Genomic DNA, 16,682 nt, shown 5'->3' with positions numbered 1-16,682 from the left:
TGCTGACCTTTTGATAAATAGTTTACAGAAGACCAAGAAGAATTTTGCCTCCCAAGAGACAAAGTGGGCCCTGAAAGAAGACCCAGACACACAGCAGTGGAATTACCCAGCGGGGTAAGATTGCTATCAGTGGTACATTGCGAGGCTGTCGGGCAAAGTGGGCCATGAGCAAGGCTGGCGCTGAGAAGGAACTGAAAGAAAGGGCCAGGTGAACCTGCTAGAAATGCTGGCACCTCTGTGTGTGGCCTGCTGCCTCTTTTCCTATTGGTTTGTCTCAGTGATTTAAAAGTTCATGCGACCCAGGTCAGTTGATGCTTACATACTCTGGAGAACTAGGTTTCAGCAAATCAGACATGAAAAATGGTTGCCATCAAAGCACCAGAAGAGTCGGTAAGCTCTAACATAGATTGCATCGAATATTACTTAGATTACTCAGACTGAAACAGAAACAGTTTTAGTCCAGGGGTCATATCAAACTCTAATATGAGATTGATTGGGATGCTAGAAGAAATATTTGAAGACACAACAATCAAGATTTTCTGCAGATTCAAAGAACATCAGTATTTAAAAACAACAACAAACAAAAAAAACGACATTATTTTTAAAAACCTACTTTGTCATTCCTTGTTTGAACTGCTGAAAACAAAACCAAAGAGAGACTTGTGCAGGTAGCAGGAGACAGATGACCACAGATAAGACTTTACAATGCCTTTCTTCAGAAAGACAATAAACTGCATCTTCAAAGAAATCAGCACAGAGCTCTGTACCTGGTGGGAAATCCTTCAGAATCAGATTTCTCAATCATCTGGAAACTTGACAGCACTTTTCTACCAAAAATGTCAAGGAATTTCTTTTTCTTTTTCTTTTTCTTTAAATGATGTATTTGAATTGAGTGTGGGTGCCCATGGAGGCTCGAGGTGTTGGGTCTCCTAGAGCTGTAGCCATCCAACATGGGTGCTGGGAATTTAACTCAGATCCCCTGGAAGAGCAGTACTCAATCTTAACCACCGAGCTGTCTCTCTAGCCCCAGGAATTTTCCTCTTTCTTTCTTTCTTTCTTTCTTTCTTTCATTCTTTCTTTTCTTTCTTTGAGACAGGGTTTCTGTGTGTAGCCTTAGCTGTCTTGGACTGGCTTTGTAGACCAGGCTGGCCTTGAACTCACAGAGATCCGCCTGCCTCTACCTATTGAGTGCTGGGATTAAAGGCGTGCGCCACCACTGCCAGGCTCCCCAGGAATTTGTTACCACAGAAGAAATATGAAAAAAAAAAAACCTAACTATACTAAGGAGTGAAAATTACCGCATGAGGAATAAAAGAAAGTAAGTTTTACTTCTCCTTGACTTCAAAGATAACTGACTGAAAATAGTATTCTTCATTTATGACACACAAGCAAAACATGGCAGCACTATTGCAACCTGGTGGGGGAGTTTGGGGGACACACAGTTGTCTGCCTTTGCCTCTGAAATGGAGGTGAGCTCTGAGCACAGTGTGAGTCAGATGAAGGACGGTGAGCAACAGACATCGTGACGTAGTATATGTACTCTTGACCTAAGGAGCTTAGGAAGTGTCTGGGTACGCTGAACTACTCCGCCCAGGATGGTGTCGGCTGGGTAACATACACAGTGTTCATACACTGGACAAAGATGACTTCTATCCCATGTGGGATGGGGCAGAACAGTGAGGCTGCAGCACATTATTTAGAACAGTGCACAGTCTGACAGGAACAGTTATCTGCAACTTTCCACCTGATTTTTTTTTTTTAGTTTACAAGTGACTGTGTATAGCTGAAGCCATGGAGTTGGTGGTAGAGCCTGGCCTAGGATATGCAAAGCTCTGGGCTCAATCTCCTGTTCTCCAGAAAACTAAAAACATCACATGTTGAAACCACAGGAAGCAAGCACAGGCACAAGTGGTGGGGATACACACTAAGGCTGAAAGAGAAGAGCCAACTATAAAGGGGGAGCTGGGAGAATCTGTACTTGCCAAGATCCATAACCATTTATCCCATCCCAGAATGTAGAGAGAACACAGAGCCATATGTGGATAAAGCTGCTAAGCATGCGTGGCATAAACATACTCCAGGAGGTGAGGCTAAGTGGCTTCAGAGAAGAAGAAACATACTTTAACTAGATACCAGATACAGGAGACTAATGTGTATAAACACTGTACCCAGGATGGTGTGTTTATCGCCACAAGAGTTCGCAAGTTACTTTGTATGTATACTAAGGTTGAGCAAATTGACACAAACATTATAAATAGTGGTAACAAGGTATCTCACTGTTGTAGAGGAAGGAGAATTCTGGAATAAATTATCCTGGACTGGCAGTAGAAACATGTGGAAAAACTCAATCATTCAGCTGGATGAGTGGATGGACAGATGGACAAGGGTTGTCACACAGGCCTGTATATCAGCTCTGACCAATGTCAGAGCTTACAAGCACAGACACATACCTGACATGAAGCTCTGTGTTTCTGAGTGTAGGTTTTCCAAACAAAAGGAACCAAGGCCAGAGAGTAATGCTACTCAAGAGACAGGCAAGCAGACAGACAGATAGACATTGGAATGGCACAGGGAGCAGGTGGCTTGAAAGAGCTACAAATAGCCCAAGATGGGATAATTTGACTTACAAAATTCATCATGATATTGTTGGTTTATAACCCAACAAATTAAATAGCCATGTGCCTATACTGAAAAACAACTGGAGGAATAAGTCAAGACCAAGGGACCAAGTTACACTTATGGTATGACCACCAGATTCACTGAGGCTCTGCACTGGACCTTGAAGTAAGAGCTACATTTAGTGATAACCCAGCAAAAATTTAAGAAGAGTCTTAAGTAAAAAGCATTCTTCCTCAAGCTGGGCATGGTGGCACACGCCTTTAATTCCAGCAGTTGGGAGGCAGAGGCAGGCAGATCACTATGAGTTCAAGGCCAGCCTGGTCTACAAAGTGAGTCTAGGACAGTCAAGGCTACACAGAAACCTGTCTCAAAAAATAAAAAGAAAAAAAAAAAGAAAAGAAAAAGAAAAGCACTCCTCCTTTGTGATATCATGCTTTTATCACATTACTGTGTTAGTGGACGCTCTGGGAGGGTATGTAGGAACAGACACTGCTGTTTCTGTAGAGTTGACATGAGGCTATGCAAGAAGTCATTTTTCTAAAAAAGCCTGGTAAGATAGGTCTCTCCCTGGCTGAAGAGATGGCTCAGTGCTTAATAGCACTGGCTGTTCTTCCAGATGGACCCGGGTTCAGTTCCCAGCATCTACATGGCAACTCAGCAACTGTCTGTAACTCCAGTTCCAGGGAATCCAACACCCTCACACAGACACACATGTAGGCAAAACACCAATGCACATAAAATAAATAAATATTTTTTAAAAGATGGGCCTCTCCAGGTCAGCTGGAAATGCCCATCACGAAGAATAGCAGCAGCTAATGCCACAACTCTGAGCAGTGTGTGACGTAGCTAACGCCTTCTTCCTGAGCAGTGTGCCGTGCATGGCTAACACAGCACTGCCTTGTGGCGTTTCCTATCCCTGCCTGTGTGTTTCTGTTTCCTCTGCTGGGCTCTTTCTCTGCAGAGTTGGCCTCAGCTCTGCAGGAGGCTGAGGTTCTCTACGTCTCCAGCCTGGAGGCTTTTCCTTCTCTCCACACCTGGGCCACTAGCCACATTTGACAGTCTTACGTTCAAATTCATCTCAATTCAAGTGCTTCACGCCATGGTGGCTCGCGTGTGGGACAGCACAGCAGCCATTCACTCACCATAGAGGCTCTGCATAGGCAATAATGCTGTGTGCGCTACCTAGCGACACACACCGTATGTGTGACACCAGCTATCCCAGACTTCATGCCCACGGACCAACTCTGTAGGTGTTGAGTGCACAGGTCGTGCACAAGGCATGGTGACGCACAGCGACCAGGTGTCTTAACCAGCTGTAATAAATAATACTAGCTTGGCGCTGGGCGTCCTCCAGTCTGTCATCTGATAGCTGTCTCGGTGGTCCTTGCCTGAGATGCACGCTTCGCTCCTTTTAGAAGTAGCAGTGTAATCGTCCTGTGAGGCGATTTACTGATACTTGTGCATCAGTTATTCAGATCTGGGCTCATGTTTAATGATGGTAAATGCACTGCGTGACAGTCTATAAATGTCTGTTATGAGCTTACTCTGTTGAATATTTTCTTAATACGTGCTGAACACTTTTAACTGTATATCCCTTCAAGTTCTTTCAGATGAGCAGAAGGACTTTTCTTCCTCTGAGACACTGAAGTATAAAAGCGTGTGTACTGGCTCTTGTGACGATCTGGGACGGGAAGCGCATGGCTCACCCTACCAGCAGGTGAACTGTGTCGACAGTGTCGTCAGGTAAGAAGCGCAAGTGATGTCAGTGAGGCCGCATAGCATCTTCAGAGATGTTTGTCTTGATTCCATACTACAGATGGTAGGGTCAGCTGACCCTGTGGTGCTCTTGGAGCTGCTGGAGACAGTGGTGCTCAGTCCTCTGTCTTAGCCGTGGAGCGCCTGAAACACACAGTTCACAGTTTATTGAACATTATGGTAGGACGCAGAAAGAAGACGCATCTCTTCTGCGAAGAGCTGTCGGGTAGTGAGAACCTGAGCTGGTCAGAATTAAATGGTCAAGATGTGGAGACCAGTTAATAGAGATTGTAAGCCAGTGACCCAAGCTGGGATGGCAGGGCTGACTTCACCCAAGAAGGAAGGACCAAGTCCCCTATCCATCCAAGGCATAAGCAAAGCACAGAAGTGGGAGTGGCCTGGTTCTGTCGTGGCAGGTACCTGACAAGCTACAGTCTCCCGGCCTTGAAAAGGAAGTGCATGTCCTGCACAAACACGTCTTCATCCTCAGAAGAAGCCAAGCAAAACCAGGAGGAGGACAGCAGCCCGGCACTGCGAGGTAGCGGGAGTGCTCTCAGGGTGGATGCCATAACTGAGTCCCAGAGTCCTCGTGTCGCCTTGCGTCTGTGCGGCCGATGGCTTTCATTTGTCAGTCACTGACTGGTGTAAGCTTCCGTTTAGCACTTTTTCACCATCAGTTTCTCATATGCCAGCAGATGCTGAACAGATCCCGAACATACCTGAGCTGGAAACAACAGCTGGACTACCCACAGCCGCCGGAGGTGGTGCTGCCCGGACACTGTCCACTGCCGCGCTGAGCATGGGGTCTGCTGTAAGCCAGTGCAGCTGCAGCAGCACCGCTGTCCCTGCCCCGCCCCTACAGTCAGGTACCACCTTTGGGTTTTGATGCGGAGAGAGCCTGTTACTACCATCTGCTTAATGACTGTGTCTCTGCTTTAACCACTTTGCCCTGTCTTTCATTCAGTTAAGCTAATTAAGAAATGCCACCGTGTTTGTGTTGGTTATACACTACAGTCTGTACGTCTTAAGTATGTGATGTGTTAATAGGGTCAGCTGATGGTGTGCAGCTCTTAGAACTGCTGGGGACGGTGGGGCGGAGCTTCTTTGTGTTCACCATTATTGATGCAGTTCCCTGGGTGCTGCACTGGGTCCTGTGGCTGATTTTATTTCCCCTAGGGATAGTATTTTATGTGTATGGATGCCTTGCCTGAATATATGCATATGTATCATGTACGTGCCTGGTGCCCACAGAGGCTAGAAGAGGGGCACATGCCCTGGAACTGGTGTTAGAGGCGGTTGTGAGCCACCATGTGTGGGTACTAGGACCAAACCTGGGTCCTCTGAAAGAGCAGCAAATACTTTTAACCTCTGAGCTATTTCTCCGGCCTATTTCACTGATCTTTTTAAAGAGTGTCTTTCACACGTTGAATGTGTACCAGCAATTAAATGAGTCACACATACGTTCTCACTTTGTGTTGACTTGCTAAGTCAATAGCTCGTGTCCTTTACAACACACTTACACAGTAAATTTTTCTGATCTTGATCTTTTTACTCTTTTTCATTGCTTCCTGTCCTTTTGACTTTTGGTCTTTCATAATGACTTGGTAGGAGAGATGGTGACACATCTCTTAAGTCAGGTATTGGGGTTGTCCCTAGCTCACCTACTGATGTTCAGTGCATATTGGCTGATGTGTGCTGAGTAGTCGCAATGGAAGTTCTGGTCGCCGTTCTTGGGAGTTATATTGGCTAGTGCTCTCATCTCAGCAACAGAATTCCTGACTTCCACAACCTAAGGCAAACAGGGCAGTTCTGGCTCATGATTTGAGGTACAGCCCAGCTGCCTGACAGCACTGCTGCCTTGCGTTCCCACGATGATGGACTGTACCCACAACAACAAACACTTCCCCAACAGAATGTCCTCCCACCCAAAGTGTGCCCAAACAAACACTGTACATTTGCTCCTGTCCTGAATCCTAGCTCAGTTCTGATAAAACTGTCTCATCTTTGGCCAATCAGAACATGCTCTGCTGTCACACAGCTTGTCTCCACACCCTCCATCTCAGGGAACTGTTAGGAGGAGTCATGGCAGCAGTAACTAAGTTGGCCAGCTTGACTGCATTTAGATGTTCACAAGTCCTACTGCCTAAGTTTACAGCCTCATCCTGTAGTGAGCTCCTGTCTGACAAAGATGATCACAGGGCATTCCTTGCCACCTTTATTACTTAGGACAACTAAGCCGTAAACTCAAGGAGTAACTTCCCCTGAGTCAGTTGCCTATGAGTGGTAAGCAGGACATCAGATTGGTCTTCAACAGTCGTGTGGCCACCGGTGATCACATCCAGTGGATCCTGGGAGGGAAAGCAAAGCAGGAATGGCCGGGGCATGGAGACCTCAGGCAACGGTGAGCACCGGTGAACCAGACTTCTCGGGAGACAGCTTCAGTGAGATAGGTGCCACACCTGCAACCCCAGCATTTGGGAAGTAAAAACAGGAGGATTGTCAGTTCTGGGCCAGCCTGGATGATGTGTTGAGGTACTGTCTCAAAACAAATAAACAGAGGAAGGCTAAGATGACCAGAGTAGAAACAGAGATCAACACCACCTGCCTGTGAGCTGCCTGTAGAGTACACTTCAGATCAAGTCAAGGAAGGGCTATGCAGGACTCGAGATGGCTCAGCAGTTAAGGCATGAGCACCCACGTCCTGTTTCCGGCACCCACGTCAGGAGGCTCCAAGCATCCGACACTGTCTTCTGGCCTCCCCAGCTCCTGCACTCACATGCATAAAAACTCTGTTTAGACCCAGCACATGCATGCAGTTGTAAGAGAAAAAATGAGTGCAGAGTAAATGGGGAGAGGTCAGGTAACAAGCATAAAGGGATGGGAAACAGCTCAGGACTGGCGTGTCAGCAGCATGTCATGTGGGAAGGCTGGCAGGTGACCTCTCTAGGGAGATATGCAGTAGTAGTGGAGCTTAGAAAAATAGGAAGAAAAAATGGTTAAGGCTCAAAGAGAAAACTAGACTTTCCACAGCCATGGTCAGAAAATATGACCTAACTGTGGCTGTGGAGACACTTAGTCTGCAGCTGATAAAACATTTGGGCACAAGTGTACATAATGCATGTGAGAGATGGCTCTATGGTTAAAGTCCTCGCTGCTCTTCCAGAGGACCCAGGTTCAGTTCCCAGCACCCGTGTCAGGTGGCTCAAAACTACTTGTCACTCCAGCTCCAGGCCTCCGAGCGCATGAGCAGTCATGTGGGCATGCCTAGCCACAAATACATACAGGTGCATGTGATTAAAAATAATAAGAGTACTTCTAAAACGTGCATGAGAAGTGGCTGAGGACGGTGTTGGTCATCTTGACCTGCGCAGCTGACTGCGGTGCAGCTTCTTTTCCAGCACTCTCGGGAGGCATGCTGACATGCAAACTACCTTGTGATGGAGTTTAAGTCACAGATGTAGAAGGATTGATGATATGTAGCATGTGCTTTCTGGCTGTGGAGAACTGTGTTAATTGGGGGATTCAGGCATGGTTCCTCTGAGTAGCCCTTGCTGTCTTGGAGCTCGATAGATCCACCTGCCTCTGCCTCCTGAGTGCAGTGACTAAAGGTGTGCATCACTACATCGGAATGACTGGTAGTTGTTTTTTATTGGATGCAGGCTACTATTAAATGAGTCACAGTGTTTTTGTATTTCTGAGAAAGTTTGGGAGAATTTATTTTGAGACCTAGTTAAATTTCCTGGAAACAGACTGGTTCTTTCAGACTTCACTTTTAAAATCTATTAAGGAGTGACCCAAGCATCTAGGCCTTGTGTATCCCTGCTACTGAAGCCTCCGTTCACAGCCATGGGAAAGGCTCGCGCTCTCTCTCTCTCTCTCTCTCTCTCTCTCTCTCTCTCTCTCTCTCTCTCTCTCTCTTTCTCTCTCTCTCTCTTTTAAAATGTGTATATTGCATGTGTGTGTGCTCCTGCATTATGTGTGTGTGTGTGAGAGAGAGAGAGAGAGAGAGAGAGAAACAGAGAGACAGAGACAGAGAGAACAGGTGTAGGGGTCAGAGGACAACTTTTTGGGGTCAAGTCACCAGGCTTACATGACAAGCACCTTTACCTGCTGAGCCATCTGGTTGGCCCAGAGATGAGCTTTTCTAATCTGGCCTGTGAAGGAAGCACTGCTTTTTAAAGCTTGAGACGTTATTCCCTCTGTCTCTGAGAGTCACTTTTCACCCTAGAACTCATGGGAAACCTTCCTCTGAGTGGGGATGGGGGACTGTCTGCCTCTCTGGAGCCCTCTCTCTGCAGCCATCTTCTCCACTGCTCTCCTGGAAGCTTACCTCATAGCTGATTAGATTCCACCTGAGGCTCAGGGCTCTGAAACCTTATATTTCATAATTGTGTCCACTATGTTCATTGTTTGAGGCAAGAAAATTAGTCTGGTCGTTGCAAGCCACAGCACTTAAGTTGATTCAAACCAAGTCAGAGGCCATTTCTGGAAGTGGCATGAGCCCAAACCTAGCCAGGTTACCAGGGTACCACATAGCTGTGGGAGGTGGGAAGGCAGGTTTCCTAACACACGTGCAGGCGCATGCAGGTGCACACGTGAGTACAGTGGGTGCTCTGCTGCATGTAAAGACTGTGAGATGGCTGTGTACTGTTAAATTCCCTAAGGAGTAGGAAGTGGAGATGGCAGGCCAGTGTCCATGCATGCCTTTTCAGAGAAAACAATGTCAGTGGGCAGCCGGTGAGCCTCTGTGTTCATGCTCCTTTATCTGCATGTAAAGAAAGTAGAACAGGAAAAGAGTGGAGCTGGGTAGAGAGTGGAAGGGACAGGAAGAATTTACTAACTTGGTTTTTAAAATTTGGTGTTTGAATCATGTGAATATATTACCTATTTAAATATTCAACTGAGCCAAGTAGAGTGGCGCATGCTCAGGAGACAGAGGCAGGTGGATTTCTGAATTCAAGGCCAGGCTGGTCTAGAGAGACTTTGTCTCAAACAAAAAGATGTTCAAAGGCTCAATGTGATGGCACACACCTGTAATCCCAGTGCTCAGGAGACTGAACAGGAGGGCCATGAACCCGATAGGTTACACAGTCAGTTCCAGGCTCTGCTTCTAAATTAATAATTTTGACCAAAAATCGAAAAATTTAAAGATATTAAATGTATATAAAGCAAGATCTAAGTAAATTAGCTGTATATTTTATAATCGTAAATAAATATATATGTAAAGAAAGATGAGAAGAATTTAGTACTGTATTGATGAAGTTTTTATAGTCCAGTGATTGTGTTTGTAGAAATTTATTGAAAGGCAATTATAAAATAAGAATAACCCATTGCTTTTAAATATAATTAAATCTGTTTTCTGTGATCTCAGCAGAGGGTGTTGCCTTAGCTTGTAAGCCCTGGACCCTGAGAACACAGCCATCTCACCTGACCACAGAAGAATTTCAGCACGTGGGGCTCACTGCAGCTGTCCTCTCCGCACACACACAGAGGGAGCAACAGAACTGTGTCTACAGGTTCCGAGGGAAGACCCTGACCTCGCCTTACAGCTGCCGTCTTCAGCAGGGAAGCAGAGACAGTGCTAAGTACTCCTCTGCTGAAGGTACTGACACCTGAGACTGTGTCCTTCCATCTGTAGATCGATGCGAGCCACACCTGATCCGAGCTGTCTCTCTGTGTCAGTGGGAAATCCCAGGAAGGACTCCACGGACACGCAAGGCCTTCATGAAAAGGCTGTAATATTTGTGCATGGTCCACTCACATTCTGTGTGTCCTTTACCCTTGAACTTACCTCTTATGTAACAGCTAGCACACTGTGCATTGTTAGAACTGTAGGAACAATGAGGAGTCTGCACATGTTCATTTTCAGTCTGCAGCTGTGCCGCTGTGCGGCTGTGCCGCTGTGTGTCTGCTGCTGTGCCGCTGTGCAGCTGTGCCGCTGTGTGTCTGTGCAGCTGTGCTGCTGTGCGTCTGTGCTGCTGTGCCGCTGTACAGCTGTGCAGCTGTGCTGCTGTGCCGCTGTGCTGCTGTGCCGCTGTACGGCTGTGTACGGCTGTGCTGCTGTGCGTCTGTGCCGCTGTGCCGCTGTGCTGCTGTGCCGCTGTGCTGCTGTGCTGCTGTGTACGGCTGTGCTGCTGTGCGTCTGTGCCGCTGTGCCGCTGTGTGTCTGTGCAGCTGTGCTGCTGTGCATCTGTGCTACTGTGCCACTGTGCCACTGTGCGTCTGTGCAGCTGTGCTGCTGTGCCGCTGTGCTGCTGTGTACGGCTGTGCTGCTGTGCGTCTGTGCCGCTGTGTGTCTGTGCAGCTGTGCTGCTGTGCATCTGTGCTACTGTGCCACTGTGCGTCTGTGCTGCTGTGTAGCTGTGCCGCTGTGCGTCTGTGCCGCTGTGCTGCTGTGCAGCTGTGCCACTGTGTAGCTGTGCAGCTGTGCTGCTGTGCTGCTGTGCATCTGTGCCGCTGTGTAGCTGTGCCGCTGTGCAGCTGTGCCGCTGTGCAGCTGTGCTGCTGTGCAGGGCCAGCTGTACCAGCAAGAAGGGTGAACAGCGAGTTATTTCACTTACTCCACAGTTTATGTAGGGGCATATCAGAGCCTGGATCCAAGAACAGGTTTTATAAGAAACTGATAAAGGTGCTGGATTTGGTTGAATTTGGAGCACTAATTTTTACCTAGAATTTTTGTTGATTTAGAACAACTTTTTGTATTTTTAAAAGTATTGGCAAATAATTGATTCATTAGACCATACTTGATATTACCTGCAATGACTTTGTTTTTTTTACTTTTTCTGCAACATGCCCGTCTTTATCCTTTCAACAGGTTCTGCTACTAAGCACACCAGATGTGCTGCAAGTGAGAGATGGAAGCCCAAACGGAAGAAGCTGCCGGTGCCTTTGAACAGCAGCAGCCCCAGTGCTGACTTCTGTTCCCATGTCCAAGGACTCCTTCCAGACGTGCAGCCCTGGAGCCCCGCTGGGGCTTCCTCTCCCCACGCCGAGAGCCTAGCTTTGCCGTCAGCCCTGGTGGTTCCCAGGCAAGCCCCTTATCTCCTTCCATCTTTCCCCCTCCAAGCTGTGGCCTCTCTGGGAGTGGGTGACCCTGCAGCCTGCGGAGCTGCAGCTGCACGCCCTCAGCCTGTTTCAGCTCTTCCTTCTGCTTGCCTGGACACGTTCATGACCGTGTACCTGCACAGCACCCCCATCTTTCCTCTGTGGTCAGCATCGTTCTCCCCGTATCCATTCCTGGGGGCCACAGGCTTCTCTGAAATGACACCCTCAGTACCAGTATTGGCTCCAAACCTGGAACCAGCTTCTTCAGACCACAGCCAGAGGAGAGTGGAGGAGGACCAGGAGACACACAGTGAAGAGCGTCCATTTATTAGTTCAAGGAGCAGCTCGCCATTACAGCTAAACTTACTCCAGGAGGAGATGCCTGCACCAGCTGAGTCTGCAGCTCCAGTGAGAAGAGGCCCAGATGCTGAGTGTGTGAGTGATACTGTCAGCATCTGAGTGAGTGAGAAACAAGAAGTGTGGCCCTGTCTACTTGTAGGACAGAAACGATGCTTGGGAGGGTTTTCACAAATCTGTCTTCAGAAAAAAAATTCTTTTTTTTTTTCTTTTTTTGAGATAAGGTTTCTCTATGTACTCACTCTGTAGACTAGGCTGGCCTCAGACTCAGAGAGCTGCCTGTCTCTGCCTCCCAAGTGCTGGGATGAAAGGCGTGCACCACCACCTTTTAAAATTTGATACCCAGGTATTAAACTTTATGTGATCATTTCTTATAAATTATAGTTGGAGTTGTGGTCTAGTAAGGGGAATGAGCCATATGACAGGATATGAATTTAGAATTTATACTTAAAAAAATTTTAATTAAAATAGAAGTACATCATTCTCCCCTTTCCTTTTCCTTCCTCGAGCCCCTCTCTTGTATTCTCTCTTACTCTTCTCAGTTGTGACCTTTTTCCTTTATTGTTTTTGTTATAGATGTATGCCTTAATATATAAATACAACATATGTGTATTCTTAAATGTGTATAAATACTATGTATGTGCATGTTCTTAAATATGTAAGCTCCGTCTGCTCAGTCCATATGGCGCTACTTCTGTGTGTGTGACGACTTCAGGGCTTACTGCCTGCTATTGGATAACTAACTGGAAGACTCTTCCTGGGGAAGACTGTTTCCTCCTTGTAGCTCTTTGTCTGGGTTGCGGCCCTTCCGTGTTGGCATGTCCTTGTTCAGTCTTATTCAGAGGCCCATGTTGTTGAGACTCCACAGCTTCCCCGACGTTCTCTAGGGGACACGGTCTCACAGTACTGACATCTTGTTCCTCTGGCTCTTAAAACACTACTGCTTCCTCGTCTGAGATGCAGAGTCCATGCCTTTCTGCATGCGTACATAGAGCAGGAGTGAGGATAAGGCAGGAGCCAGTGTTTGGCATTATCAGAAAGTAGGCGGCTTATTCTTCTGTGCGCATACATTTTCAAAACTGAAAATTTTTAGGTAAAATTTCTTTAACTTTTCAAACTCTTTACCTAAAGAAGTATTTCCAGATTTATTTATCAGATAAACCTTCATAGTCTGGCATTCCTGCATTTAGGCATACAATAAAAAATATGTGTTTATGTATATGAGTATTTTGCCAGCAGGTGTGTTGTATGCACCAAGTGCATGCCAGTGGAGGTAGCTGGATCCCCTGGAACTGGAGCCCCCACAGTTGTAAGCTGCCGTGTGGGTGACAGAAACTGTTTTCAGGTCCTCTGCAGGCAGGCTGAGGCCTCCTGCCTGACTAGCTGTCTCCCAGTGATGGTGAGTGAATAGAGCCTGGGGGCCAGGAAATAAGGCGGCAAGCAGCCTGGGAGCTAGGTAATTGTTCTTGAGGGCCAGAGCAGATCCCAGCACACGCATCAGCCGTCTGGCAAACACCTGTAACTCTAGCTCCGAAGGATCCAAAGTTCGTGTCTGTCCTCTGCAGGCACCTGCAAACACTTGTGCACCTGTCCATATGCACATGATAAATACTTTAAATTCAAGTACAGTTTGTTTACTTTGGGTGAGGGTTGGCGTGGGTACTCATGTGCCACAGTGCACATGGAGGTCAAAGAGCAACTCTGGGCAGTTGGCTCTCTAGTTAGATGGGCTAGCTCCTGTGAGGCCCTTAGTTTGGCTTGTGTCTCTTTATGAGAAAGCTGGGAAGACAGCTGTCTCCTGTAGCTTATGCTCAGGGCAGAATGAGACAGTAGTACATAGTGCTTCTCCCTCTGCTTCTGGTTTCTCAGAGGCCTGACTGGGCCTTTGTCTCACCTGCTATTGTGTTCCTAGAGTTTGACACACTGCTTAGAACATATCAAATGTCCACATAGGTTTGCCAGGTGACAGAAACAAATGAAATGCCACACTTGCGTGGTACCTGGCTTGCAGCTGGTGTTCAAGATACAGCAGTTCCAAAGAACCTTTAACTGAGTTCTTGACATCAGCCTTAGGCATTGTCACTTCTCACTTACATGTGTGAATCTCATTCCAGTCAACATGTGAAGTTGACGATCTGCCTGCCAGCGAAGTCTCGGGTGTTAACTTTGTGTCCTCCCTTCCAGCACTGTGTTACAGGTCGCAGTGGCAGTAGGAGCAGTCACTGTGCCACCGGTGAGCTGGCCACAGCATCAGTGCACCAGGAGTCTCTGTCTGCGGCTGCCTCAGGTAATTCACCAGGAAAGACAAGCCTTTCATGCTGTTACCAGGTCGCTTTATCCAAGGCGGCCTAGCTTGGACACCAGTGTATAAAGAAAGTTTTGGCACACAAATGCACACACCCTTTTGTAGGCTTTCTTGTGGGCATGTTTATATTTGATAAAATTGATGTTGATATACCTGTCACAGCTACCACCGAGAATATTGCTGTTGCTCTGGAAAGTTCTTCTGTAACCTTTTACAGTCGTGTTCGTTAACTTTTCTCATTGCTGTGACAGAATATCTGACCGACACAACTTACAGGAGGAAGGGTTTATTTTGGCTCATGGGTCAGAGGGCACGGTATACCATGGCAGGGAGGAAGTGGAAGCTACAACTTACAGGAGGAAGGGTTTATTTTGGCTCATGGGTCAGAGGGCACGGTGTACCATGGCAGCGAGGAAGTGGAAGCTAGATCGTCTTGGTCTGAGGTGGAGGGACCGCGGCACAGCGGACAGGAAACACAGTGCCCAGACCTGACTGGGGCCACATTATAACTCTAGAGACCTACCTAATCCTGTGCATCCTGCCTGGAAGGTTCTACCCCAGAACAGTGCCACAAACTGCGGCCCAAGTGGTCAAGCATGTGCCTGTGAGGATGTTTTCTATTCGGATTGACCACCAACCGCTGCCCTGGTCCTCTGTCCTGGCACACTGGTGTGCTTTCTGCCACTTGATTGTCTGCAGTTTACCATAACCTGAGCAGTCACTGTGGACAAACGGCCTTCTGTGTTTGAGTCTCTCAGGATAATGCTGTTGAGAGTCTGTTCCTTTCTGTTGCTCAAGAGAATTGCACTGTATGGATGGTTATTGGTGTCGCACTGTACCAGTTGTTCCTGGGACTGCACTGTACAGATGGGTGTTGGGACTACACTGTATGGGTGGTGATTGGGGTTTCCCTCTCTGGGCTGCTGCTTCTGGTCTGGGCTTATGAGCAGTAATGCTGTGAGTCATTTGAAATCGTTAGGTCATTTGGTAAGTATCTGGCTAACACCTTTACAAACTGCCACTGCTGGCATGGGCAGGTAGTTGCCAAAGTTTGAACATGACCTCTTTAGCAAATCAGCTTCTGACAGGTGTCCCCATCTCGCTGACGTTTGATAGGAAGCAGTGCCAGCAGTGTGTCCTTGATTCTCAGTGACTATTCTTCTGAAGTCTCTGAAAATGGACAGAGGTCGCAGCATCGACAGAGAAAGGCAGCTTTTCCCGGGACAGCTGAGGAGTCCATCTGGAGAATGATAGAGCGAACGCCAGAGTGTGTCCTCATGACATACCAGGTGCCAGAGAGGTACGACGGCACTTCTGGAAGACGGCTTAATGCTTGCACCATTTATTTCTTAGTTCTAAAAATGTTATATTGCAGTTTAATTACTTTGTTGCGTGTACATGTGCGACTGTGCCATGGCACACGTGTGGAAGCCTGTTCTCTTTGTCTACCATGAATGTCCCAGAATCAGACTCGGGCCACTAGGCTTGGTGAGAGGGGAAGCACCTTGGCCATTGCATGTGTACGAAGAGATAAAGGACAGCATATAGTCATCAGACATGGCTAGAAGTGTTTCAAGCCATCACACTTGCTATTTTGGAGGTGGGGCGGGGGGGGGGCTTCTAGTGTGCTTGTTCTGTGTAAAGCGACTTTTAAATGTTTTATATACAGTTGTAAAAAATGTGTTTTCAAATTTATTTATTTAAATTCAAGCAGCAAATGATTTTTTAAAGAGTCATTTATTTATTATTGTGTATACGGTGCTCTATCTGAACGTACACCTGCAGACCAAAAGAGAGCATCAGATTATAGATGGTTGGGAGCTACCATGTGGTTGCTGGGAATTGACTCAGGACCTCTGGAAGAGCAGTCAGTGCTCTTAACCTCGGAGCCGTCTCTCCAGCCCAAATGAGCCTGAAGCTTCTTTTTATAAAAAAAAACTATTCATTATTATGTATACAGTGTTCTGCCTGCATGTACACCTTCAGGCCAGCAGAGGGCATCAGATCACATTATAGATGGTTGTGAGCCACCATGTGGTTGCTGGAAACTGAACTCAGGACCTCCAGAGGAGCAGTCAGTGCGCTTAACCTCTGAGCCATCTCTCCAGCCCAGCAAATGGTTCTTGAAGGAAGAATTGCAGTCATGTATGTATAGATCCATACAGAACAAACACACTGTTCTCCAAAACCAAGAGATGAGAGCACATGTGCTGTGCTTCTCAGGGGCACACATTCAAAAGTTTCCTTTTCCCTCTGACAGAAGAAGCCTAAAGGAAATGCATTTCTTGATGTGATTCATTTAAATATCACATTGCTTTCCACCAAGAAGCATGCTTGCTGTGTCACTGTGGCAGATAATTCAGTTACATTGTAAGTCAACAGGTGTAAGTGCTCCTCAGGGAGAGGCGTGCTGTTGACGGGCCCTCGCTGTCCTTAGGGCTAGAGAAGAGGTGCTGAGAGAGGACCTGGAAAAGCTCAGCAGCATGGAGCAGCGCCAGCCCCAGTTCTCTCCTGCGCAGAAGGAGGAGCTAGCCAAGGTGCAGTCCTGGGTCCACAGACAGACTGCCCCTCAAGACAGACACCTCCCAGTAAGCATGTAACA

General features: G+C 47.2%; 1 protein-coding gene across 6 annotated transcripts in view; it reads left to right on the top strand.

The window, feature by feature from the left end:
- PER3 (period circadian regulator 3) overlaps window positions 1-16,682 on the top strand; it is a 42,668-nt gene that overhangs the window by 20,786 nt on the left and 5,200 nt on the right. For 3 of the 6 annotated variants that reach the window (XM_084784674.1, XM_084784677.1, XM_084784678.1), the window contains 8 exons: window positions 4,230-4,362; window positions 4,791-4,912; window positions 5,067-5,240; window positions 9,746-9,976; window positions 11,189-11,853; window positions 13,960-14,062; window positions 15,197-15,380; window positions 16,518-16,668. In XM_084784674.1, coding sequence (XP_084640800.1) covers window positions 4,230-4,362; window positions 4,791-4,912; window positions 5,067-5,240; window positions 9,746-9,976; window positions 11,189-11,853; window positions 13,960-14,062; window positions 15,197-15,380; window positions 16,518-16,668 — 1,763 coding nt within the window. Of the gene's footprint in view, window positions 1-4,229; window positions 4,363-4,790; window positions 4,913-5,066; window positions 5,241-9,745; window positions 9,977-11,188; window positions 12,122-13,959; window positions 14,063-15,196; window positions 15,381-16,517; window positions 16,669-16,682 lie in introns of those variants that run through there. The other 3 variants (XM_084784676.1, XM_084784675.1, XR_014779745.1) reach the window with 3 other exon arrangements.

This window comes from Acomys minous, assembly GCF_964271855.1.
Source record: "Acomys minous genome assembly, chromosome: 6".
Taxonomy (NCBI): domain Eukaryota; kingdom Metazoa; phylum Chordata; class Mammalia; order Rodentia; family Muridae; genus Acomys; species Acomys minous.
Note: the sequence above shows the minus strand (reverse complement) of the source record. Positions and strands in the feature narration are given on the sequence as shown.